This window comes from Bos grunniens, chromosome 28 (genome assembly GCF_055505025.1).
Source record: "Bos grunniens cultivar Pamir isolate PY7600 chromosome 28, Bosgru_T2T1.0, whole genome shotgun sequence".
NCBI classification, from domain to species: Eukaryota; Metazoa; Chordata; class Mammalia; order Artiodactyla; family Bovidae; genus Bos; species Bos grunniens.
The window spans coordinates 29,566,298-29,593,383 of NC_141192.1; the positions used below are offsets into that span (position 1 = coordinate 29,566,298).

Below are 27,086 nucleotides of genomic sequence, written 5' to 3' on the forward strand. Positions count from 1 at the left end.
CCTGAGCCATACAGTAAATTCCTATTTTACATATGGTGATATAAGTTTCCATGTTATTCTTTCCATACATCTCACCCTCTGCTCCCCTCTCCCCATGTCCATAATTCTATTTTCTATGTCTCTTTGTCCATTGCTGCCCGTAAATAAATTCTTCAGTACCATTTTTGTAGATTCCATATATATGCATTAGAATATGATATTTATCTTTCTAACTCACTTCACTCTGTATAATAGGTTCTAGGTTCATTCACCTCATTAGAACTGATTCAAATGCGTTCCCTTTTATCGATGAGTAATATTCCATTGTGTTTATGTTCTACAACTTCTTTATCTATTCATCTGTCAATGGACATCTAGGTTGCTTGCATCTTCTAGCTCTTGTAAATAGCGCTGCTGTGAACAGTGGGATACATGTGTCTCTTCCAATTTTGGTTTCCTCAGGGTATATGCCTAGGAGTGGGATTGCTGGGTCATATGGTGATTTCATTCCTAGTTTTTTAAGGAATCTCCATCCGTCTTCCATAGTGCCTGTATCAATTTACATCCGCACCAACAGTGCAAGAGCGTTCCCTCTTCTCCACACCCTCTCCAGCATTTACTGTTTGTGGACTTTTTGATGATGGCCATTCTGACCGGTGTGAGGTGATACCTCATTGTATCTTGAGTTGCATTTCTCTAATAATGAGTGATGTTGAGCATCTTTTCATGTGTTTCTTAGCCATCTGTATGTCTTCTTTGGAGAAATGTCTGCTTAGGTCTTTTTCCCACTTTTTGATTAGGTCGTTTGTTTTCCTGGCATTGAGTTGTATGAGCTGCTTGTATATTTTGGAAATTAATCCTTTGTCAGCTGTTTCATTTGCTATTATTTTCTCTCATTCTGAGGGTTGTCTTTTCACCTTGCTTATAGTTTCCTTTGCTGTGCAAAAGCTTTTACATTTCATCAGGTCCCATTTGTTCACTTTTGTTTTTATTTCCGTTACTCTGGGAGGTGGGTCATAGAGGATCTTGCTTTGATTGAGCATTTTTTTAACCATGGCTATTAAGACCATTATGAACTCATTTTTAAAAATTACCATCTAACTAGTTTTCTCAGTTTAACAACAGACTTACTCAAAAGAGCAATCACAGTACATTAAAATCTCACGTGGTTGGCCACCCATGCAGCTGATGCAGGGAAGCAGTCCACACCGCAGTTTGTGGGGGCTCCTGTTTGGGGGAAGTGGGGCTGCCAGCAGCTTTCCCTCTGCCTCTTCACCCCTCACCCAGCAACCCTCTTTAAACCTTTTTTGATGGTTTCAGAAATATTCCAAAATAGTGTGCATGCTAAGTCACTTCATTTGTGTCTGACTCTTTGAGACCATATGGACTGTAGCCCACCAGACTCCTCTGTCCATGGGAATCTCCAGGCAAGAATACTGGAGCAGGTTGCCACACCCTCCTCCTGTCCCAAGGATCGGATCCGCATCTCTTGCCTCTCCTGCATTGGGCAGGAGGGTTCTTTACCACTAGCACCACCTGGGAAGCTGTCTCCAAGGGAGCCCCTCATCTTAATAAAATCATTCTCTACCATATGCTGCAGATTCTTCTCAGGAAGAATTTTTTTTAAATTCTGCTTTATAGTGCTTCTCTTAAGAAGATATTTTTAATGAATTTGATTAATAAAAATTCATGAATGAATATAAATACAATTTCAGCAAGATATCAAAATTCACACAGTTCACTCTTCTTTAAAGTCAGATAGTCCTTTCTGCTTGCACTTTGGATCCTCTTCTGAGTCACCAGGATAGTTTAGAACCTATAGGATTTTTTTTTTAATTAATTTATTTTTTATTGAAGGATAATTGCTTTATAGAATTTTGCTATTTTCTGTCAAAAAGAGATCTTGGGTCTTTGGAAGATTATAATGGACATTATTGCAAAGGCTGGTTATGCCAGAATGTGTAAGGTTAAACCCACAGGTGCCCAGTTGTTTAGGGGGTCAACATGAGTAGCTAGTGAATTTAGAATATGTGCCAGCAGCCCTGACTCGCCTGGATGGAGCTCCAGTAGTCAGATTGTGTTTAGAGAAAACCAAGGAGAAAATAACACGTTAACCGGGATAAACCGTTTGGGGTCAAAATAACAATCCGGTGTTTTTGTACTTGTGTGAGATATAAAAAGAAAAGTTGAGTTTCAGTTCGGCTTCGTAGGAACTTCCAAACTTCTGGCTTAGGCTCGGGCACCTCCATAGGAGCGCCTGGGCCAAGGGAAAACTGCCTGACCCCCTCCCATCTTTGATTGCTCTGGAGAGCCCTGATGTCTCACGTGTGGTATCCACTCTCTTCTTCCAGAGTTTTATAAATGGACGCTGACATGGACTACGAAAGACCCAACGTGGAAACCATCAAGTGCGTGGTTGTGGGAGACAATGCTGTGGGGAAGACACGCTTGATCTGCGCCAGAGCATGTAATACAACGCTGACACAGTACCAGCTGCTGGCTACCCACGTCCCCACTGTGTGGGCCATTGACCAGTACCGAGTCTGCCAGGAGGTGAGATAGATGGGGTTTCTTTAGAATCCTAAGGATACATCATTGCTGTCGCCAGTCTGATTTTGATTTATTTGGGAGATATGTTTATTTATGTGATTTTTTAAAATTGAAGTCTAGTTGATTTACAGTGTTTTGTTACTTCCTGCTATAGAGCAAAGGGATTCAGTTATATATATATATATATGTTGACATTTTTTATATTCTTTTCCATTATGGCTTATTGTAGGCTATAGAATATACCCAGATTTCTAAAAAGCAGAGGAAGAACTTAACTTATGAGTTCAAGACAGAACTCCCCTTTTTCATGCAGCAAGAGAAAACAAAAGGAGAAAGCTGATTTGGTGTATGGCTCTGGTATCCTGAGTGAGGGTTTTTAGGACACATGGTTTCAGGAAGAAGAGTAGGACTTAGTTAAGTCCTGTTAGCTGGAAGGAGAAAACTAAATGCAAGTGAATCTCGGGGGCTTTGAGGGCTGATGACCTAGGGATTCTTCCCCTGGGGAACTTCTGATTGACAGCGAATTGGTGCCCTCTCTCTTCTGCAGGTCTTGGAACGTTCCCGAGATGTCGTTGATGAAGTGAGCGTTTCTCTCAGGCTTTGGGACACTTTTGGAGATCATCACAAAGACAGGCGTTTTGCATATGGCAGGTAAGCCAAGACTAGTGCAGTTCAGTTCAACTTGAATACAATTTCCTCTCCCAAACCCATCTCTGCTTCATGAATCAACAAAAACCACATCACATGGCCTTGAAATGTGTTGGTTTCTGCACTGTACCTTAAAAAAGAAAAAAAAAAAAAAGACATTATTTCCTGATGTCAAGAAAAGCAGTCTTCATGGCCACTTGGTTCCTCCCAGGAAATACTTTATTTAAAACAACCGGTGCTAGTTAAATTGAATGTCTGCTGGATGAGGATTCTGTTGTATGTGCCAATCTTGGGCTACTTTGATCATTGTTTCCCTCAGTAATACTTTATTTGCCTACTCTTAAAATGTTTTAAGTTTATTTAGCAGTTGGCCACCCCTCTTCAGAAGGTCTCTTTTGTCTTTTGATGACCATTCTACAGAGTCTGATGTTACTTGCTTTGGGCTTTGCTGTCTGAAAAGTCTGTTATCTTTATTTGAAGGTCATTTTTAAAAAGAAACAAAAATATCTCTGAAATCATTCACAAAGGTACATTTCCAAAATGAACTGAAGCATTAATGTCTATTTTTCATTAAAAAAAAATAAGGAGGAGGAAAAAGTCCACTAAAGGAAAGATAAATCTAGAAGGACAATAATATGAGTGGGGACAAGGTCACAGAACCGTAAAATATTTAGCAACTTCTCCTTGTCACCATAACTCCATCGGCATTTCCAGGACTCCAGCTGTCTTAAAGTCCCTCTCGGTGCATCTGTGAACTGTCAAAATCCAGATGAGGAAGAGATTTCCTTACCCCTTAACTCATAAGTAAAGGCATGTCTTTTTAAGTTTAGAATTTAGATCTTTTTTAACATAAAACATCATGCTACCTCACAGGATGGCATTAGTTAGATACCCCCAAACACTTGAGTTTACTCCTTGGTATTGAGATAAGCATTTCTGAAAGGACCTCTCTTTCTTCAAGCCGGTAGCTTTCATAAGCCTCTGAACTCCTACTGGCACTTACCCAAGTGGTCTGGAGTACTGAATAAACTGCTGAAAGGGTTTGCCCTACTCCCTTCAGTCATTCACACACTGAAATAATCTGTAGTTTAGGCCAGTTTATTCAAGGGGGGAAAGAAGTGTATAGAAGTAAAACTTTGATTTTAATGTCCCCTTGAACAGGAACTTTTGAACTTAATATCCAGCATAGATAATACATTTCTTCTTGAGTTTCCTAGTTTGTTTTTTCTTTGCTTTATGTGATGTTCTTGATTCTTATCTTAGTTGCCATTTGGGTTTTTTTTTTTTCTGTTATCTCATTATTATACACACACAAAAATAAGAATCAATGAACCTGCTTATAAGTACTATGCTGTCAGATTTTGTAATACCTGAGGTTTTAAGGAAGCATAGTTAAATGATGACTGGAAGCAAAATAAGAATAAATACATAGATTTCAAAGGACTGTTTGTACCCCAGCTTCTAAAAAGGTATGGTGAATAAAAATGAACTTACTGAGATACTGGGTTTAGCTTCTGTAGGCAATCTCGACAGCTCAGTGGCTTATTGCCACTTGAAATTTATGTATTTGAGGTGACGAATTTTAAGTTCACTCCACCATGTAAAACTGGTCTTTTGGTAATATAAGGGCTACTTCGTTACCATGTGAGGTTCCTGCTTAGGGTTGACTTAATGGCACAGTGACCTTCACAGACCTGATATCGACAAGCATCTCCACTGGGCCTCCTCCAGCTTCCTGATATATCTGGGGTCACTTTACATGTCATGCCTGTGCTTGGTCACTCCCAACAAAAATAAGCTGGTCTCTCATGTGACTCTATCAGTACACAGTGCATTGTTCTGCTCCTTTATCTAATGTTTAGTTCTATCGACTGTAACCCATCCACTGCCCTCTTTGCTGGAAACAGGACGTGCTTTCCAAGCCAAGTCTGCTTCTTTGAGCAACGCAGAGGGACTCAGGAAACCCTCCCGTGTTTCTGGCTAAGCCCCTCATGGGCCTCACTTCATGTGCATGTTTCTTCCTTGTGTATCCTCTCTCTTTTCCTATTCTCCAAGCCTCCAGGCTTCCTGCCACAGACCCTGCCACTGGTCAGGAACAGAAACCAGAGCTGTTCTGTCCTGGATTACAGAATCTCTGTGTAAACACTAAATATGTCATACCACGTTGAGGTAGCACCAGAAAATTACGTCTTATGGCCGGGTCTGGTAGTAGAAGCTTCTTTTCCTCAGTACCGGGCTCTGACCACTGCCTTTCACTGCTGTGCAAGGGCTGTTTTAATTTCTGGGTAACTTCCATTTTTAGCTCCCTATCATTTGCGCAGGAGAAAAATCATAATTACAGTTTCTGACATTCCATTTGGTTTGCAGACCTGTTTTTTGACTGGTGTTTTTACTATACTTAGTGTGAATTACAAGTCGGTGGGATGTGATATATTCCTTAGACTTGGAAATGTATTTGGAACCTTTTAAAAATAACTCATTTGATTCTTAGGGTGACAGTGAGAGAAAGCAGATTCATACCAAGATGCCTTAGACCTCGCCTGTAATCTCCTTTGCTTCTGAGCACCAAGCTGGTCAACGAGTTACCACTCCAAGCCTTCTTTGGCCGAAACAAGTTCTAGTTTGCAGAGTGGGCCCGGGTGGTGTCAGTCTGCAGACTTGAATTTGCTATTTTGCTAGTGTGGTATAACTACAACCAGAATGTCATAGCTCTTATTATGACTTAAAGGTAACTAGTCAGCTAATTTTTTTAGCCAATTACATTAATAGCTCTAATTCATCAAAGCCCTACAGTGTGTCAGTCAAAATATTAGGTGCTTTGCCAGCACTGGTTTAGTTAATCCTTCCAGGAACTCTGGGAGGCAGAGATTATCTCCAGGTCACAGTTGAGGAGGGAGTTGAATTCTTTTCTCATAACATGCCCAATTGTGAGTTTCAAAACCAGATTCAAATTCAGCTCTGCCTGAGTCCTGGCTCCCACTCTTTCCACTGTGACAAGCTACATCGACCTCATTTTAAACAATGAAACTGAAATCACCACCCCACCCCACCCCCCCCCCCGCCACACACGCACGCTGAAGGACTGGGTATTCTTTTGCTCTTAATATTTTTACAATGGCTAGAATGAGAAGAGGTCTCAAAAAGTCATCTGGCCGATCCCTTTTCTCCAGGAAGGGAGATCATCCATCCAAGAAAAAGGTAGTGACAGGAGTCCTTCTATTGCACGGACATGAAAGGCAGCAGAGTGGCGTCATATCCTGACCCTTACCTAACATGTTTGAAGTCTTTCAAACCCTCCTTGTCTGGAGCGAATGACTCCACCTCTCTAGTAGCCTTTCTTCTTCCTACTGCCTACTTTCCACCCACTTTCAGATGAACTTTGGAAGCTCTTTCCTGGATCTTTTAAAATGTCAAGAACAAAACTGTACATGATAACCATGACTGTAATCAGCTGCTCTTTTTTGGCAAGGAAAAAAAAGGCTCTTTTTAAAGGGATATCACTCAAGAGTTTTCCCTTAGAAATATTATAGGAAGGAAGTACAGTCTTATGGACTCTGTGGGAGAGGGAGAGGGTGGGAAGATTTGGGAGAATGGCATTGAAACATGTAAAATATCATGTAAGAAACGAGTTGCCAGTCCAGGTTTGATGCACGATACTGGATGCTTGGGGCTAGTGCACTGGGACGACCCAGAGGGATGGTATGGGGAGGGAGGAGGGAGGAGGGTTCAGGATGGGGAATACATGTATACCTGTGGCGGATTCATTTTGATATTTGGCAAAACTAATACAATTATGTAAAGTATAAAAAAAAAAGAAAAAAGAAGGAAGTACTCACACTTAGGTGCCTGGCACTGAAATGTAGACAAGTAGGGTGGGCTCTGCCTTCAACAGGGTGCCTAGGCCCCCACTATAGTCACACACACATAAATAATTACCAATATTATTGTTCTCTTTCCTTGAAAACCTTCACCATTGCTGTGTCTTGGGGTCAGATAACCTTTAAACACACAAAGCTTATGGGGCTGGAGGTGGTGATAACAGCAGCTACAATTTAATCAGAGCTCCCCACAAGCCAGGTCTGTGCTCTACGTATCTTGTTGCCGTGTGATTCTTGCGGTGACCCTGTAAAGTAGGCTCATTTCACAGCTGAGCTAGCATGCACAGAAAGGGGCCAAGGTCAGAGGGGTAGGAAAGAGTGGTACTGAACTCCTCCTGGTAGTTCTGTCTGGCTCCAAAGCCCGTTTCCTCTCTCTCCCCCAGGCTGTGGTGGCTGCTGACGATGACTGATGACCAACTTCACATTTATTCTCAGTCCAGTCTAATTATTGCAGTATTCTCTGTGGGCATGGAAGACCAGTGTTCACCATCTTTCCCCAGCTGTAACTAATATTCTATTGTTCCTCTTAAGTTCTTTAATATGTAGCTAATAATTTAATTATCTTTATTACATCAATGAGTGGCTAAACAGGAGTCCTTTCATTTCCAGGAAAAAGGCTACATCCAAGCACACTCTGAGAGTGAGTGGGACCCTTGAGTGCTTTGTATGGCTTGCTTTCTCCCCACAGCTGAACACAGGCATGCAGAGTCATTGTATTGCCCTTACTCCAAAGAGTCTCCAGGCATATTTTCAGTCCATTTGGAACTCATTTATTATACAGATTATTCTTACACACTGATTTTTCTCAAGTGTTTTTTTAGGCCCAGTGAGAAGTACAGTATGTGTTTTAAATGATAACATCAATCAGAGCGATGGTTTCTGTGTGTCTGTTGAGATAAGATGACTCTAGTTTCACACTGAAGGCCAGGTAACCAGATACAGCATTAATGCATCCCATCTTGAATGCTTGGTTGAGGCCCGTTAAAAAATTCAGGACTGTGGGTGACCAGTGTTTATGTCTTTGTCTGATATTGTCTGTACTTGTGGTTAAAGGCAAGGGGAAAAGTAAGAAACGACTCATGTGCCTCGATAAAGTATTTTTGAAGTAGCTCTCATTGTCCGTGGCATATTCTAATTGCTGGGCCAGAACTAACATTCTAATGATGATTTCAGTATGGCAAACAGCCTGTTGGACCGAGAAATATATCCAGCGGAGGCGGACCAGGGCCAGGGCAAGCATGAGCCATGTAAGGCACTCACCTTGGGTGTAAAATGTAAATAATAATAAAGGTCAGATCACTGTTAACTGATCTTCTCTTTCTGTCTCAGGCTCAGCATGGCAAATGTTACTGGTCCTGACTTTATTTAAAATTTTTGTATTTTGTTCATCATGGATTTTTTTTTAACTTTAATTTTGATTTTTTGGAAAAATATGGGTCATCTGGATTACTGAGGCTTGGGGCACCTCTTCAAATTTTTCACCTGGCGCTAGTGCTTCACTCTTTACCCAAGTCCTGGCCCTGAAGATGGACTTTATAAATGGATAACAAAGCAGCAAAGGGAGGAAAGTTACCGGTGTGTATACTTTATAGAAGAGTCATCCAAACCACACTTCTAAATGTGTGGTCTAGAGGGATCTCGGGAAATTACTGCAGCTTGTTTCCTAAAGATATTTAGTCCTGCTGTGAAATAAAGGACTAGATTAAGACTTGCCTGGGTTATAGAAAATGGTAGAAAGACATTAGAAGAGCAGCCGGTTGGACCGAGGGAGGGGAATAGTTATTCCCTAAGAGGTTAGACCAAAGCTGCAAGTTCCTGTAGGCTTCCCTACAGTAGTAAAGAATCCACCTGCCAGTACAGGAGACACAAGAGAAGCTGGTTCTATTCCGGGGTTGGGAAGACCCCCTGGATTAGGAAATGGCTACCCGCTCCAGTATTCTTGCCTGGAAAATTCCCTGGACAGAGGAGCCTGGCAGGCTACAGTCCACGGGGTCGCAGAAAATCGGGCACGAGTGAACCACTGAGCACACAGCACAGCTAGCGCTCACACTTGAGTGTGCCGAAGCCGCTGGCTATCTGATGTCAGAGATCTGGGCAGAGGTGAGTCAGCAGGTTTTAGCCAGTACCTGAATGATTAGAAGGAAGCTACGCTTTGGTAAACGCTGCCACAGAAATATCACAATGCTCTTTGCCTCAGCCAAATGGGAAGAACCTTAGGAAGATTAGAGAGAGAGACTTTGAGTGAAGGAAACCAGGGGGAAAAGAGCACACACTGTGTGTGATTCCATTGCTGTAAAATTCTAGAAAATGGAGTGTAATCTGTAGTGACAAAAAATCAATCACTGGTTGCCTGGGAAAGATGGTGGAGGGAAAAATGGATTACCAAGGGACACTTTGGGGGTGACAGAAATGTTTATTTTCTTGATGGAGATGACAGAATCAGGAGTATACACCTATGTCAAAACTAATCACATTGAGTACTTTACGTATACAAAGCTTGTGTGTGCTAAGTCACTTCATTTGTGTCCGACTGTTTGTGACCCTATGGACTGTAGCCCACCAGGCTCCACTGTCCATGGGATTCTCCAAGCAGGAATCCTGGAGTTGGTTGCCATTTCCTCCTCCAGGAGATCTTCCCGACCCAGGGATCAAACTCACATCTCTTATGACTCCTGCACTGGCAGGCAGATTATTTACCATGAGCACCAACCACCTGGGAAGCCCCATCCAGAGTTTAGTGTATTTCAATTGTAGCTCAATAATTTTTTTTAGATAAAATAATTTTATGGGCAATCGAAGTAGTCTATAGTATGTGAGGAAATTTTCATGGCTGACAATATATGTTTTGATTATTTATAGAACTTAAACTTAGTTCTCATTGAAAATATAAATTATTTGTGTCAACTTTAGCAGGGAAAATATAAGACCAGATCCTTAATAGCTGAATATAGGAAATGGGATAGTTCTGGCACCTCCAAGCTAATGTTGTCCCCAAACCAGGCTGGACCCCTTTTCCCAGAGATAGAACCGTCAGCTGTGTGGATCGTAATCCAACCAAGAGGCCTGTGTCTTTGACTTTGATTCTGTAGCTTTTTTCTGAGAAGGTACATTTGTCCAGGTACCCTGTAATAACCGAATAAAGTCTACCACGTTCCCTGAAAGTTTTCCGTTTCTCCATCAATAGTAACAGTTTTGTCTACCATGGTCAGTTCTTTCTGGAACCAGAGAATGGTGTGAGGCCAAGAGAAAAAGGAGGGGGTGTAGTCAGCTACCCCCTCAGAACTCTCCCTTTTTGCCAGATCTGTGAATTTATAAATTGGGTGGAGGCGGGGGAGGGGATGCCTTTTCTGAATGAGTAGTCTTAAACAGAGAATTGCATGTATTAACACTAATGTTTTTCCAACTATAGTTTGTTTCTCCTCTGGGTATCATTTCCAAGTTCTTTATAAGAATTATTTAAAAAATAATTGTATACTTATACTTTTAATCCATTTACCCGTAGAGGAGGGCATTAAGTAAAACAATTGAAGGGGGATTATTACTGCTTTGTGCTAATCCAAAACAGAAAAATATGTTAGACTAAATGTATACAAGTAATTAAAAGATTTTAATGTAGTAGAAATTTATGGATTCTGTGCTGAAGCACTCAAGCACAGGACTGTAGTGATGCCACTCCACCTGGCACACAGAAAATGTGTCTGTATCACCCCCAGCCTACTGTCCCCCACTGTCCTGCCTGCTCTGAGCTGGTACATCTTGTATTGTAACCCGAAAACAAAATATCAGAAGAGCCCAACCTAGTACTGTGCCCAGGATGAAAATGTCCTTGGGAAACAGCAGTGCCAGATGAGATAGGAACAGGGCTTGACTGATGACTGGGGTCACTTGTGTTCCAGGACCTGGAAGGATGCTGGCTGCTGCCCAAACACTGGGCACATGGCTAGGAAAAATGGTCCTTTGTGGTTGAGCCCAGGAAAACATTTGTGGACCCAAAAGATCCCACAAACTTATGAATAATGAGGCCGCTGAGATGGGTAAAGAGATGAGGAATATATGCGCTGTTCAACACATTAACGTCATGTGTTCGGCCTTCTTTTGACCTTTTTTCTGTTACTACTTAATAACCGCAAGCTTGACATGTTAGGTCACATACAGCCAAGTGTGTTGCCTGCTCATCATGGACAAAGAGAAAACAACAGTTTGTGATGTTTCTATACCGGAATCTTCTGATGAAAAAAAATGTATTTCAGCCTGCACAGTTTTCCCACATAAAATAGGTGGTAAGGAGAAAGAGACTGCTGAGTAATTCTACAGTATCTTCACAGGATAATGCTATTACCATCTTTCAGCAATTCCATATCAATGGGCTGGTAAGCCAAAGGGAAAGATCTCTTGTTGAGAATGTCCTGCCATTCTTATTAACCACAGTATACACGATATATATTTGGTGACTTTTGAAACCATAAACCATATTTGTCTGACAATAATTGGTACCTTATGGTTTACAAACCACTTTCACAGATATTTTTCTTGGTGAATCTTAACAACAGTCATTATCAGCTACTGTTAATATTGACCATTTATCAGATTTCTAAAATTATTCCACTACTTTGATCTTTCCCCAGAACAATTACCCCCAGTCTAGAAAATACAGTTAGAAGGATAAAGTACTGAATTACCAAAAAATAAAACAAATTAGCAGAAATCTCTTGTAAATTCATTGCCTTGGTTATCTTTTTATTTCAGTGCTTTTGGAGATTGGGGGACTTTGGTGTTTTTGAAAAACAAGATGGCCTATGAAATGGAGGATGTTATCTTAACCCTTAATTCTGTGAAACTAACCCAGAATTAATCCTGAAAATAACCTGCCCATTTCTTTATATTTCCTTTTTGCTTCTGGATATAATCTTAATTCCTAGAAGAGATCATTAATCCATTTTTATTCTGGCATTATGAAAGTATCCAATTAGGTGGGACAAATAGATTTTAAGATAAATTCAAATAATTTAAAAATATATATTTAGTGGATAAGCTCTGCTATAGACCAGAGATGATGATATACAGCTGCATGCGTGCTCAATCGTGTCTGAGTCTTTGCGACCCTACAGACTGCAGCCCACCAGACTCCTTTGTCCATGGGATTTTCCTGGCAAGAATACTGGAGTGGGATGCCATTTCCTCCTCCAGATTATACAATAAATGTCTGAAGAAATATAATAGCTCACATGTCATTTTTTTATTAAAAGTTAAACATACCCCCTAACTGACTTATCTTAGGCCTAAATTTCTTTTAGATTTTGAGTCTGTAGACACACTTGCATCTACATCCTTCAGAATCTACAAGGCTTTTTTACTTTATAAGCGGTCACTGAGGGCCTGTCTTGTTACAAACACTGTGTTGTGCTCCGTGAAAGAGACAAAACAGAATCCCTAAAGATGAGACTAAGAGCAGCGGGGAAAGCCAGCAGCATAAAAAGTTTCAGTACAGGGTTAAAATGCTGAACTAAAGATGTCAGTACCAGGAACAGGGAAGAACGAATTGCTCAGAGCAGAAATTCCAGCATCATTCTCAACTCCTTTTGCTCATGTCCCATACCTGCTCCATCAGCAGGCCCCAGTGACTCGACCTTCCACACATTTAACGAACGCAGCCACCTCTTAGCACCTGTACCGCTCCCAGGACAAAGTCACCATCATCTCTCTCTGGATGATTATTTTTTTTAACTGTCCTCTCCTACTGTCTTATGCCTTCTGACAACCCACCCTTCACCACTATTTAGGAGTTATTACAGCAGTAGGGTGATCCTGTTAAAACATACATTTTTTCATTCAACTCAAAAGCCCCTAATCATCTACGAGTTCACTCAGAGTAACAGCCATACACCCATGAGGCCCTCCATATTTCAGACAGCATGGCCTCTGCTTAGCTCTTGCTGTTTCCCCCTCACCTTCAGGGAAACACCACAGGAATGCTGCTGCCTCAGGACCTTTGCCTTAGATGTTTTCTCTTCCACAGTGTTCTTCCCCCAAGATATCAACATGTCAGCTCCTTCACTTCCTTCAGGTCTTTACTGAGATATCACCTTTTCAGTAGGGCCTCCATGGCCACCGCCTTTCAACAGCAACTTCTGCTTTCCAGTATTTCTGTCCCCAGTACCCTGCCCACTTTCCTGCATAGCCCTGTCACTATCTACCATACTAAACATTCTGCCTATATTTCTTGCTTATTGCCTCTGTTCTCTGGTAGAATATAAGCGTGACACAGATAAGCATACTGAGGACAGTGATTTGTGTCTTTAACTAATTGCTGTGTCCCCAGTGTCTGGAAGAGCACCTGCCATGTAGTAGGATATCAATTAATATTTCTGGGTGAAATGATTGAATGATTGCTTATTGATACTGCACAAGTGACTTGGCAGGTCCTGTACCTTTATCATTTTAGAGAGGCCTGGGGCGAGGCCTAGGTAAAAGTGGTGGGATGATCTTGCTAGTTTACAGTTTGGATTCAGAAGCGTCAAGGAGTTTAATCCAAGAGCCCTGCCATCTGGCAGTCTGGCTGACAGGTAGGCGCCATTAGGGGGGCAGCTAGCCTTGCTCTTAGGAGAAAACGTCCACCTTCATGAAGGAAGGCAGCTCCTCAGTCATGCAGGTTCAGAGCAAGCCAGAGAGAAATGAGAATGAGGAGAAGTAGGCAGGGAATGTATTCCTACAATTGCACCTTCTCCTTTAAGGAAGCCTTTTCTGCATCAGTGTTTCCTGCTTTCATTGACCAGGAGGTAAATGAGCTTGCTTACACTGCTTCTTTTAATCACTTACTTGTGCTTCACACGGCTTCATATGCATTCAGCTTTTTCTGATCATTGTGTGAGGTGTAAGAATGCAGACGGTCTCTAACTTACAATGGTCTAACTTACAATTTTTCTGTTTTATGATGGTGCAAAAGTAATACACATTCAATAGAAAGCATACTTTGAATTCTGATCTTTTCCCCAGGTTGGCTATATCCAAGTACTAGCCCTGCTCCCAGTCAGCCACACAGTCAACAGGGTAAACAATTGATACATTTACAACCATTCTGTACCCAGACAAGCATTCTTCACATTCAGCACAGTATTCAGTATACAGTATTCGGCCTTTTTGTTCATTGATGTTGCCCAGCTGTACGCTAATGTAAGTGTTCTGAGCATGTTTAGGGTAGGCTCAATGAAGCTGTGATGTTTGGTAGGTTAGGTTTATTAAATACATTTTTGATTTATGATATTTTCAATTTACGATGGATTTATCAGGACATAACCCCATCATAAGTCATAGAAGATATTTGTACACTAAAGGAAGCGTAGATTGAAAAATGGGATATCAAATTTAAAAAAATAGTTGGTTACAGTGAATGATAACACAGGCCTTTATATGACCAGGTCATTGGCTTCTGTAATTTTTGCACTATAATGGCAGAACCAACCATTTTTAAGATTGGGTATTATCTATCTTAGGATTTGGTGGCATTGGTGGGATGTTGGTATGGCTTTCCTACACTTAAGAGGGTGCATTGCTTTAGTCCCATTTTTGGAGGGTGGGGGAAGACTGATTTAAAATATTTGCTTCCTACTAAACATACAATTACGAGCTTGGGAGAAATAGTTGCGCATGCTAATGACTCCCAAATCTGAATATATTTCAGGGTGTTTTCAGTTTTCCCCACATAACATCTGTACTTAAGAAGCCTCACTGCTATTGGTAAAGTATTGACTTGATTTCTCTGCTCACATCCAGGGCGCTGCATGTTTCTGCCCTGCTCTCCCCAGACCCCCTGCCAGGCGCTCCCCTACAGGCCTCTCCATTTTCCATGAGTATGAGTTTACACAGCCATTCATCTCCAGGTGCTTATGTTCACCATCACTGACAACTCCCTCCACATCTCATACACACCGGGCTGCTCCCCTACTAAAACTTTCCAAAGCCACGTGTCACACATTCCTTTTTTCTGCCATGCTCCCAGCTGTTTTGTGATGTTTTGATCTGTCTGTTTGCACAGCGCTGTCAGACTATATGCATGAAAGGTGTATTGTTGACATGAATGGTTTTGAAAACGTTTCTGTAAAGAGCCTACCTCGGTTACTGGGGAAGGAGGAGGAGGTCAGGGACATCTACTTGAGTCTTTGCCAGAAGAAGACTTGTGTATGTTAACAAACAAACCCATTGAAATGTGATCATGATCTCTACCAATAAAGGATATGGGAGTCTCTACTTAAAAAAGAAATAATAATAGGCAATAGTGACATAAAGATATGGAATCCTACCATAGAAGAAGTATAAAAGTATATGTTAAGAAGGATATACTTCCAAGAAGATTCAGGTAAACAGGATTGTTAGCTTATTCTTGGTCACCAAGTGTAAGGGTCTTAGCAAGAGACCAAACCAGAACTGGCACCCTGGGAAGAGGCCAGTTGGATGGGAGCCTATGGATGTCCTGCTCACAGCTATCTGGAGGACTGGATGGAGTCTACTGTCCTTCACGTTGCCCATGCTGGCCTGGATAATTTAGCAATTTTTTTTTTTTTCACTTAAGCAGATAAGAAAACCCAAGGCCCACAGCTCTTTAGCTGGACAGTGGTGACAAAGCAGAGAAGACAAGCTAAGAAGATAGAAAGTACTTTTGTGATAGTAGAGAACATGGACAATTCATTCCTAATAGAAAATATTTGATATTATTATCTCTCTCCTTTTTGACCACTTCTTCAAAGGGTGAATTGCGTTTCTGTTTGCTTCCCTGATCTTTTTCCACTAAGTTTCCTATATTTGAATCTAGATGATAACGACTGGCCAGGAGAATGGGTGGCATTTCAAATGTGTTTAAAGTCCATCTTGAAAGAGAAAAAATATGTACACACACACACACACATTATTACCCTAAAAGGAAAATCCACCTTATATTTAATAGCAATCTATTTTTAAAGACAATGTAAAAAATTTCACTCTATGCCCATAGCAATATACAATAAATAATATAATAATATAGTGCATTTTTTTAAAGTCTGTATTGGCCCAAGATATGTGGGTAAGTTGCATTTTTTCAGATTTTTTTTCTTTAATCCTCCAACAAAGATTGGCCCCAACTTTGCATACATTCCTTAAGTTATCCAAATATCTTTGCCAATCTTTTGCATGCTATCTTTGTCCAGTGTTCTCCTTGAAAGATAGCAAAAAAAATAATGGGTTTTTTTTGTTGTTGTTTGTTTTTTATTACTTTTTCTTATAGAAGAAGAACTGCTACAATTGACAGCTTTATCAGCTCAAGCATTTGGGGGATGACTAGGTCTCTCTCTGGTCTCCTCCCTACCTCCCACAGCTCCATTAAACTGTAGATCTGCAATTGTTTCAACACATATTGATGAATTTACTTCAGATTGTTTCACAGGCATTATTTGATGTGTCAGTACCCTAGAGAAACTTTTATACCGACATTCCCCTTAGAAACAATAAATCACAGTTTTCTCAAAAAAATAAATAAATAAACATTCACAGGCAAGCAACCAAGACCATACACTTAGATCCTTTGTAATCTTGACTTTCTTTAAAAGAATAAGACCACTTAGCTCAGTCAAAAAAAAAAAAAAATCCAAACCTCTTCCTACTCTTCTCAGTATTCAAGTTCTGGAGCTTGAGTTTTGTCTCCTGTGTTCTTTTGCCTCAGCATTCTCGAATTCTTATTCTTTCTACTCCAAATAGCTGTAAGACTCCATTTAAATCCTATCAGATTCTTTTTACAGCTGAAATAGGAACCCTGAGGTCATTTCTAGGCCAACTCTGCTGCCTAATATGTACGAATGTCCTCATCATACCTCCCCCTCCCAACTATTTTTTAAAATTCAACTCAATTATTTTAAACACAACTCTTCAAAGATAAAAAAAAAAAAATGTAACAGAGCCATGGAAGCAGAAATGCTAGAACTTGCCTTTTTCTTTTTATCTCTCATAGGAATGGCATTTTTAAACACAAACTCATGTCAGACATTGAATAGTCTCTACCCAGGAATGAATGTTTTGATTAAAAGTTACTTAATATCTCTAGCTCCTTGGAATTCTGCCTAAAGCTGGAGATATTCTTAGCTGCAGGTTTTGTGTCTTCTTCGACTAGATAGAAAAATGGCTCAATATCTAGAGGGAATAAATGGCATTCTCAAAATAGTTACTTGGTTGTATAGATGTTTATATCATAGAGGATACTGATGTGTTGAAATTTAGGAATTAGAAAAGAATGCTGCGGGAGGAGGAATGTGTCAGTGCAGCATCTTTCTACAGCCCTGTCCCTACATCCATTGATCCTCAGGCTTTTGCTTAAAATCAGTTTTAGGACACTGCATTTATACAGCAGGACTTAACACTAAGATTCTGTATAATCTGTATGTCATGTTTCTTAACTTGAATTGGTATTTAAATCAAGAAGGGTTAAAGACATTTAAGCAGGTTGGTAGATCAAATATGATTTAATTTTTTATCTGCTTCCAATGTAAAATCATGGGGACAGATTCTCATAGCATCTAAATGTCCATTTAAAAAATTTTTTTAGAAGACGGATAACTTCATTTCAAGGATGCAAATAGAATTTTGACTCAATAAGTTATTTTCGCTTCAGAGGTAGTATTGCTCTCAGCACAACCTCTTCTCTTTAACCATCATCCTTTTGAAGCAAAATATTTACAGAGCATTGAATTATTTTTCCAGCTTTCCAACAGCATTTCATGCACTGAGATATTGATGTGACACAGTTAGAAATTGGGCCCTCCGGACCTGTATTGTGCAATGGCATTGTGCTGTTCTCATCGGGAGATTCCATTTTTTCCAACCCCCAGGGTCCTGTCTGTACTTGTTTACAGGTCATCTGGATAGCAGCTAGTATATGTTCAATGGCATGAGTGTTAGCACGGTAACCTTGGCAACCGAGCTAGCTCTGATTTCAAAACCGCACATGCTGTATCATAAAATTAGATAACAGAATTGACATTTTGCTACATGTCTGTCATATAAATTAAGCTCTGAGAATGATTTCCTTTATAGCAGTGTGCCTTAATATGGAAATAGAAGGTACGAATTAGAACAATTTTATTACACATATATATATATACTATTCCACATTTATGCGCTGGATATAGTTCTTCAATTCTTTCTTTATGATTTTGAACCTCAGATATTACCATATTACTCTCACTGTGCTGGAATTCTTGGTGGCTTCATTTTATGATTGGGATGAAGCTTATAGCAGAGCTGTATCTGATATCCTATAGAAATAGTATTATGAATAATAGAAGACTCTGCTCCTAAAAAAATGTAAAATTCAAAGCGTTCTTGACTTTACTGGATACCGTTATTTATGCTGATTACAAGTAAGACTGTGCACAGAATATTCTACTAACTAAATCAGAATCCCAAAGACAAGACATGCTTCCCTTTCATTTATATAGTTATGCATATTTTTACACACATTATATTTTCCAGTGCCCAAGAATCTTTGATAAGATCTTTATTTCAAGGACATTTTAAACATGCAGATTAATACACTTCATCTGCTTTGCGTCCTAGGTCCTCCTTTATAATTTGTAAATATTTTAATGTCAGGATTTTTCTATTTGTTGTGGTCTGGTGCAGTTTTTCTTGGATATAAATTTAAAGACTCAACTTGTGAATTACATTTAATATAAGCACCCTGCAGTTTGCTGCATTGCAAATGATTATTTTTAGAAATTTTATGGTTGCCTGGATATATATATTTGTCTTCATTGATATGTAGGGAGAAAAGCTCATTAATGATTTAAAAAGAAGGTGTTTTGATTCATCAACTTCATTCTTCTCATTACATAAATAATAAAGGCAATAAATTAACATCTAATAAAGTTGTAAGTTTATTTCTGAATATAACTGCAAAACAGTCTTGAATCCTTGGGTATAACTTTTTCTATCCTTTATATTTTTCTGCCTCCATGTTTTCAATGTCATCATTCTGCATATCTTAACCTAGAAAGATGGTTTATAATTCTTATTAAAGATGCCTTCTAGCAGTTATCTATCAAACACCGTAATTGAACAACTGTTCTGTAAAACAGTTCTTTGGCTTCTAGAATGGTAAGTTATTATATAAAACATGGAAGATTTATGTCACAACTGACTACAAAACAATGTTCCTTTTTCCATATACCTGCTATATGTCATATATAACATTTGATAAATCTGCTTCCAACATTTTCTCATCTTATTAGCCATCCATCTAACTCTGGCTAGTTTTTTGTTAAATACTACCTTCTTACCTTATACCTAGCAAAAAGTGGAAATTCCTGCAAATTCAGGACTTTTTCTTTTCAGAAACAGATTAAGTGGTTGCGCTCTCTACATTTGTGCTTGAGGGTGAAGAAGGGCAGAAATCCTTCTGTGTATTTGCCGACCCTGTACAGCAAATACCTGTTACATTTTCTGCAATGTTTAAACTGTTCGCTTTATTTCATTGAGTCATCATCACCTTTCTGTTTACACTGGTAAATGGTAGTTTTTATTATTTTCTTTTATCTTGAAACTATTTCTTGTGATGAATAGAAATAGTTCAGCATGTGGTGGTTCCAGGACTGAGTCCAGTTTGGGTAACCATCTATCCTGTGAAATAACTTCATCCAGAACTTTTCAGTGCCTAGGCCTCCTGCAGTGCAACATGGACATGAACTCAGGCTGTGTGGGTGCTGGAATGTGGGGGCTTAATGGGCTGTTTGCATGACTCCGAGATGTATTTTAATATCTGGTCTTTTTTTTTAAATTGTGAAATGATATGGCATTCGATGGATGGGGAAGGGGAGGAATCCTGATGATAAAAGAGAAAAAGTGAAAAAGCAATACAGCTTCTTTTGTGATTTCCTTGTAGGTCCGATGTTGTGGTCCTCTGTTTTTCGATCGCTAATCCCAATTCCCTAAATCATGTGAAAACCATGTGGTATCAAGAAATCAAGCACTTTTGCCCTCGTACACCTGTTGTTCTAGTTGGCTGCCAGCTAGATCTCCGCTATGCTGATCTTGAAGCTGTTAATAGAGCCAGACGCCCTTTAGCAAGGTAAGCCAAGGGACTCAGTGTGCCAGTTAAATTAAAATTTAGAGGTAGCAGATGTCTTTGTAGCCTTGGGTTCTGTTCTTTAGTGGCTCCAAGATCCCATCAATCAGTCTGAATACTTTAAGTTAGCTTGTTAATCATGAGGAAGAGATATGTCCTGACCCCTCTCGTGTTCACCATTATTTCTTTTAAAAAAAATTTTACATATTTTTTAATTGTTGGAAAATTGCTTTACAGTTTTGTGTTGGTTTCTGCCATACAGCAACACAAATGAATCGTGTGTGTGTGTGTGTGTGTGTTTATTCCTTCCCTCCTGATCCTCCCTCCCCTTCCCACATCCCACCCCTCTAGGTCATCACAGAGTGCCAGGCTGGGCTTCCTGTGTTATTTAGCAACTTCCCATTATCTATTTTACACATGATAGTGTATATATGTCAGTGCTACTTTCTCAATTCATCCTGCCTTCACATTCTCCCGCTGTGTCCAAAAGTCTGTTCTCTACTAGGTTCCTCAGTACTAATTTTATAGGTTCCATATATGTACGCATTAATATACAATACTTGTTTTTCTCTTTCTGACTTAATTCACTCTGTATAAGAGGCTCCAGGGTTATCTACCTCACTACAACTGACTCAAATATGTTCCTTTTATGGCTGAGTAATATTCCGTTGTTTAGATATACACCAACTTCTTTATCCATTCATATGGAGATAGACATCTAGGTTGTTTTCATGTCCTGGCTGCAAATAAAGCAACTGACAAAGGGTTAATCTCCAAAATCTATTAGCAGTTCATACAACTCAATATCAGCAAAACAAATAACCCAATCAAAACATGGGCAGAAGACATAAACAGACATTTCTCCAAAGAACATATCACTTCACTTCAGTCTCTCAGTCGTGTCAAACTCTGTAACCCCATGAACTGCAGCACACCAGGCCTCCCTGTCTATCACCAACTCCCAGAGTTTACCCAAACTCGTGACCATTGAGTCGGTGATACCATCCAACCGTCTCATCCCCTGTCGTCCCCTTCTCCTCCCACCTTCAATCTTTCCCAGCATCAGAGTCTTTTCAAATGAATCAGCTTTTTGCATCAGGTGGCCAAAATATTACAGTTTCAGCTTCAGCATCAGTCCTTCCAATGAATATTCAGGACTGATTTCCTTTAGGATGGACTGGTTGGATCTCCTTGCAGTCCAAGGGACTCTCAAGAGTCTTCTCCAACACCATAGTTCAAAAGCATCAATTCTTCTGCACTCAGCTTTCTGTATAGTCCAACTCTCACATCCATACATGACTACTGGAAAAACCATAGCTTTGACTAAACAGACCTTTGTTGGCAAAGTAATGTCTCTGCTTTTTAATATGCTGTCTAGGTTGGTCATAACTTTCCTTCCAAGGAGTAAGTGTCTTTTAATTTCATGGCTGCAGTCACCATCTGCAGTGATTTTGGAGTCCAAAAAAATAAAGTCTGACACTGTTTCCCCATCTATTTGCCATGATCTTACTTTTCTGAATGTTGAGTTTTAAGCCAACTTTTCCACTCTCCTCTTTCACTTTCATCAAGAGGCTCTTTAGTTCTGCTTCACTTTCTGCCATAATGATGATATCATCTGCATATCTGAGGTTATTGATATTTCTCCCAGCAATCTTGATTCCAGCTTGTGCTTCATCTAGCCCAGCGTTTCTCATGATGTACTTTGCATAGAAGTTAAATAAGCAAGGTGACAATATACAGCCTTAACGTACTCCTTTTCCTATTTGGAACCAGTCTGTTGTTCCATGTCCAGTTCTAACTGTTGCTTCCTCACCTACATACAGATGAAAGAAGACATACAGGTGGCCAATAAACACATGAAAAGATGCTCAATATTGCTCATTATTAGAGAAATGTAAATCAAAACTACAATGGGGTATCACCTCACACCAGTCAGAATGGTCATTCAAAAAAAAAAATCTATAAATAATAAATGCTGGAGAGGATGTGAAGAAAAGGGAACCCACCTGTACTGTTGGTGGGAATGTAAACTGACAAAGCCATTACAGAAAACAGTATGGAGATTCCTTTAAAAAGTAGGAATAAATCATCTGACCCAGAAATCCCACTTGAGCATATACCCTGGGAAAACCACAATTCTAAAAGACACATGTACCCCAATGTTCCTTTCACCATCATCTTAGTCAGGAACCCATTTTTGTAAAATGGTTGGCCAGAGCTTAAAGTGAGTTCTCTAATTATGATATGGTATATAAAAGTGTTTGGGGGCCTTCCCTGGTAGTCCAGTGGTTAAGACTCAGCTCCCAATGCAAGGGGGGCTGGTTTGATTCCTGGTTGGGGAACTAAGATCCTGCCTATTGCCAAGTACAGCAAAAAAAAATAAGTAAGCACTTTGAACTTGGTGAAGTGTTAAACAAAATGTTAGTTACTCATAATAATGTCTTTCTGGAAATTAAGATTTATAATAAAGGTAGGTGAAATTCATGTCTGGATAGTCATGTATGGATGTGAGAGTTGGACTATACAGAAAGCTGAGTGAAGAAGAATTGATGCTTTTGAACTGTGGTGTTGGAGAAGACTCAAGAGTCCCTTGGACTGCAAGGAGATCCAGCCAGTCCATCCTAAAGGAGATCAGTCCTGAATATACACTGGAAGGACTGATGCTGAAGCTGAAACTCCAGTACTTTGGCCACCTGATGGGAAGAGCTGATTCATTTGAAAAGACCCTGATTCTGAGAAAGATTGAAGGTGGGAGGAGAAGGGGAAGACAGAGGGTGAGATGGTTGGATGGCAACACCAACTCAATGGACATGAGTTTGAGTAAGCTCCGGGAGTTTGTGATAGAGAGGGAAGCCTGGTGTGCTGCAGTCCATGGGGTCACAAAGAATCGGACACGACTGAGCGACTGAACTGAACTGAAGTGAAATTCAGAGCCATCATCTATGATTCTTGGCCCCATGAACATCAAGTTCATGCAAATACTCATATCCAAGTATTTTTAACCTTCTCATCTTCCTCCATCCAACTTCTTAGAGTATTTCATTCCTAAGGTGGCCGTGTCCAGTTTTTAAAGATTACATAGACCTATGGTTAAAAACAATACTGCTTTTTAAATGGCTCTCTGGTGGTGTTATTTTTAGAGTGTCACACATTTAAAATACAGCTTGAAGAAGGATTTGTTTCCATCTATATAAAATGTGGATACCAATCTTGGGAGGAATGAATTTTTTTTAAACATATACTCCTTCAGTATTCTTTTAAAAAATAATTGTATATGTGTTTTATTCTTAACTCTGTTTTTTTGCTGGTAAACATAGGTTTTCCCAAAATGTTGATATTACTGCCTTCCTTCCAGGTAGTAGGTACTTTGCCTTAATAAGCTTATTATAAAATTTTATACAGACATAAGTTTTTATGCTCTCACAGCAAAAGCAAATGGTACTTTGTCAAGATAATTTCTGATGTTCTAGGTACATCTTGGATAAATGTCCTGAAAACATTTCATGTTCCTTCTATTCTTAAATACATGGACTAGGAACTGCATATTATAAGCCACGCAGAGGGAAAGAGGCCTCCTGGCAAATGAGAGACTAGCCCCGGGCCTCAGAACTTTCTGTGTCAAAGGTTAGGATACTCAGGCCTCACACCCTGCATGTGTGGAGGAGAGTTACAGAGAGCTCCAGGGCACAGTCCTTTCCGTAGACAATTCTGAGGTTTCATGAAGGAGGTGGTATCTGATCTAAGTCTTAAAGAGATTCATCAATTCATAATCCATCAAAAGCCCATAGGAGCAAAGCTTGAAGTTAACCCTTCTTTACTTCCACCTCTACAACTCTGTGCAGTTTTCCCTCATTTCCATCTAGAGCCTCAAATCCAAATTCTATCCAGTATTACCTTATTTCTCCTAAGACCTGTCCCTGTTACACAAACATCACCCTTGGTCCTGTACACCAGATATTTTATTTAGGAAGATCATCTCCTAAGAGTGCATCTCAGAATCAAGTATGTGTTTGTGAACAATGTAACGACAGATCCTATCTTGCCTGCGTTCTGGAATTCATCTGTGTCTTGATCATGGTTATACCGTAATTACAGCACTATTCTGCCTGCCAATAATGATTCCAGAAGCTTGGCTTCTTGGGGGCTGATTAGACTGTAAATGGGCCTTGTGTGCTACTCTAAAGGGTTTAGATTTTATTCCCTGGGCTCTATGGAACCAGAGGAAATTTTTTTTAAAGAATTGCAGCTAAGTCATACTTGTAGTACATAAGGAATTTTTGTGTAACAGTGAATGCTATGAGCTAAAATGTGGAAAAATTCTGAAGAAAGATGAGTTAAGAGGCTAATGTACTAATCCAGGCAAAAGATGATTGCCTGATTGAAGAGGGGAAGAGAAAGGGTGAGATATGAAAGAAGGTTCACAAAACTAATAGAGGAGACTTAGGTGAGCTGTTGGACATGGATCATTTAGCCTAGAACTAGGGAGTTCTGGACTCTGACTGCTGAGTAAAGCGCTCTCAGTGACTTTAAAATGTGACCTTAAGACATTTCCCAAGTGGAAAGGACCTTTAAACTTTCTGCCTGTTTCTTCAGGATACAGAACGAAAACAGCACCCATAGGGATACTGGGAGGCCCAAGTGAGAAAATGAACGTGGATTCCTTTTTAAGTTATAAAGCAAAATGTAAGCATAAGGGGAAAATGATGAAAATGATGCTGATTGTGGCAGTAATGATGGTTATCAGCTAACACTGATCAAGCACTCACTGTGGAATAGGTACTATGCTGGGCTAATTATCTCACTTAAACCTTTCAGTCATCCTTTAAGATGCAAGTACTTACTGTTATTCTTCCCATTTTACAGATGGGAAAACTGAGAAAAACGTTAAGTAACCTACCCAGGAACAAACAGCTAGTGAAATGAGTGATGCTTGAGTTATTGTTGTTACTACTGAAAGCATTTTTTCCCCTGCCGTCATAAGTCCTTTATATTTCAAAGATTTGAGGTTGGTCGTAGATTTTTCAAGAGTCTAGTAAAAAAAGTCTGAATAGGATTTAAAACAGGTGCTTAGATAGGCCCTGATTACTATTTTTTTCCTGAAATAAGATGGATTCTAATGTTAAAAATATTCTATTTCAGGCCCATAAAGAGAGGGGATATTCTGCCCCCAGAAAAAGGCCGAGAGGTTGCAAAGGAACTGGGTATACCCTACTATGAAACAAGTGTGTTTGACCAGTTTGGCATCAAAGACGTGTTTGACAACGCAATCCGAGCGGCGCTCATTTCGCGACGGCACTTGCAGTTCTGGAAATCCCACCTGAAGAAAGTCCAGAAACCTTTACTTCAGGCACCATTCCTACCTCCAAAAGCCCCCCCACCGGTCATCAAAGTTCCAGAATGTCCCTCCACGGGGACGAACGAAGCTGCCTGTTTACTGGACAATCCTCTGTGTGCCGACGTCCTCTTCATCCTCCAGGACCAGGAGCAGATCTTTGCACACCGAATTTACCTCGCTACCTCCTCTTCCAAGTTTTATGATCTTTTTTTAATGGAATGTGAAGAAACCCCCCACTGGAGTGAAGGAGCTTGTGAGAGAGAGAAGCAAAGCAGGGATTCCCAGGAGTGGGCACAGAGTCTTGACCCAGATGAGGAAAGGGAAGAGGGCACCCCAAGGACGCCTCAGGCTGATCAGTGGACCCCCTCGAGCCAGAACCTGTCCCAACAGGAGACCCTGGGGCTGGACGCCGAGGACCTGGTGGCAGAGACACAGACCCTGTCGGGCTGGAGCAAGGGGTTCATCGGCATGCACAAGGAGATGCAGGTCAACCCCGTCTCAAAGCGGCTAGGCCCCGTGACCGTGGTCAGGATGGACGCGTCCGTCCAGCCAGGCCCTTTCCGGACCCTGCTCCAGTTTCTCTACACGGGGCAACTGGATGAAAAGGAAAAAGATCTGGTGGGCCTGGCTCAGATCGCAGAGGTCCTGGAGATGTTTGATTTGCGGATGATGGTGGAAAACATCATGAACAAGGAAGCCTTCATGAACCAGGAGATTACGAAAGCGTTTCATGTCCGGAAAGCCAATAGGATAAAAGAGTGTCTCAGCAAGGGGACATTCTCAGGTGAGCAGGTCCATTGGCAAAGCCATCAGGACCTTTGGTTGTGTTCTATCAAACATTAGCCAGACATGAGGAGGGGGAGATAACGATCGCTGACTTGTGCAAGTACTTTTCTCCCGATGTACCTAAAGTATATGTATTCGCCTATTTCATTCTCATCACACTTAAAGGTAAAATATGATGATCTCCATTTTGCAGATGGGGAAACTGAGGGGCAGGGAGGTTAGGTAGCTGGCCTATGGTTTATACCAGCAGTCAGTGGTGGAGCCAGGATTTGAATGCAAGCTACCTCCTAGAGCCCCATGGTGTCATAGTGCTTCTCAAAGGTAGGTCAAGCTACCCCTGAGCCTGAGCCAGTCAGCTCAGTACTCATAGTTGCCCTTCAGGATTCCTTCCCTGATATTTTCTACTCACCATTTAGCATGCACCCATGACAAAAATCAGCAGCCTTTGATCCCAGGGTCGCTGAAAGCCTTGAGGCCATTTTGGTGACCCTCTGGAAAGGGTCCCATCTGGAAAGCCTCATCAGTTTCTCTCCCTTCTCCTTTGGGTTCTCACCATCCTGTGCCCTGCTTGTCTGGATGCTTTTTGTCCCTTTGTTGTCTTTGATAACTGCGCCAAGGGTTGCCCAAGCGTCCTGATAACTTGTATCTAAGATGAGTGACTGGTCCATGCTTATGCTATCTCATAGGCTTGTGCTATTTTTGTTCTGTAATTGTCCTCTCTGTGTATGTTTCATTGTAAAAATTTGACTTCTTGACTTCCATTATTATATAGATATTTCTGTTTTTGTTTTCATCTTTCATAATTCCTGCCATAGAAATATGCATT

At 40.4% G+C, this 27,086-nt stretch overlaps 1 protein-coding gene across 40 annotated transcripts in view; it reads left to right on the forward strand.

Moving 5' to 3' along the window:
• The window catches only part of RHOBTB1 (Rho related BTB domain containing 1), a 141,888-nt gene that overhangs the window by 99,017 nt on the left and 15,785 nt on the right, over positions 1-27,086 (forward strand). For 34 of the 40 annotated variants that reach the window (XR_015156965.1, XR_015156964.1, XR_015156966.1 and 31 more), the window contains 4 exons: positions 2,331-2,532; positions 3,077-3,180; positions 19,957-20,142; positions 25,279-26,258. Coding sequence is in view for 34 of the 40 variants with exons in the window: in XM_086382332.1 (XP_086238458.1) it covers positions 2,341-2,532; positions 3,077-3,180; positions 19,957-20,142; positions 25,279-26,258 (1,462 nt within the window). In the remaining 6 variants the exon portion in view is untranslated. The remainder of the gene's footprint in view (positions 1-2,330; positions 2,533-3,076; positions 3,181-19,956; positions 20,143-25,278; positions 26,259-27,086) is intronic. The other 6 variants (XM_086382364.1, XM_086382363.1, XM_086382362.1 and 3 more) reach the window with 1 other exon arrangement.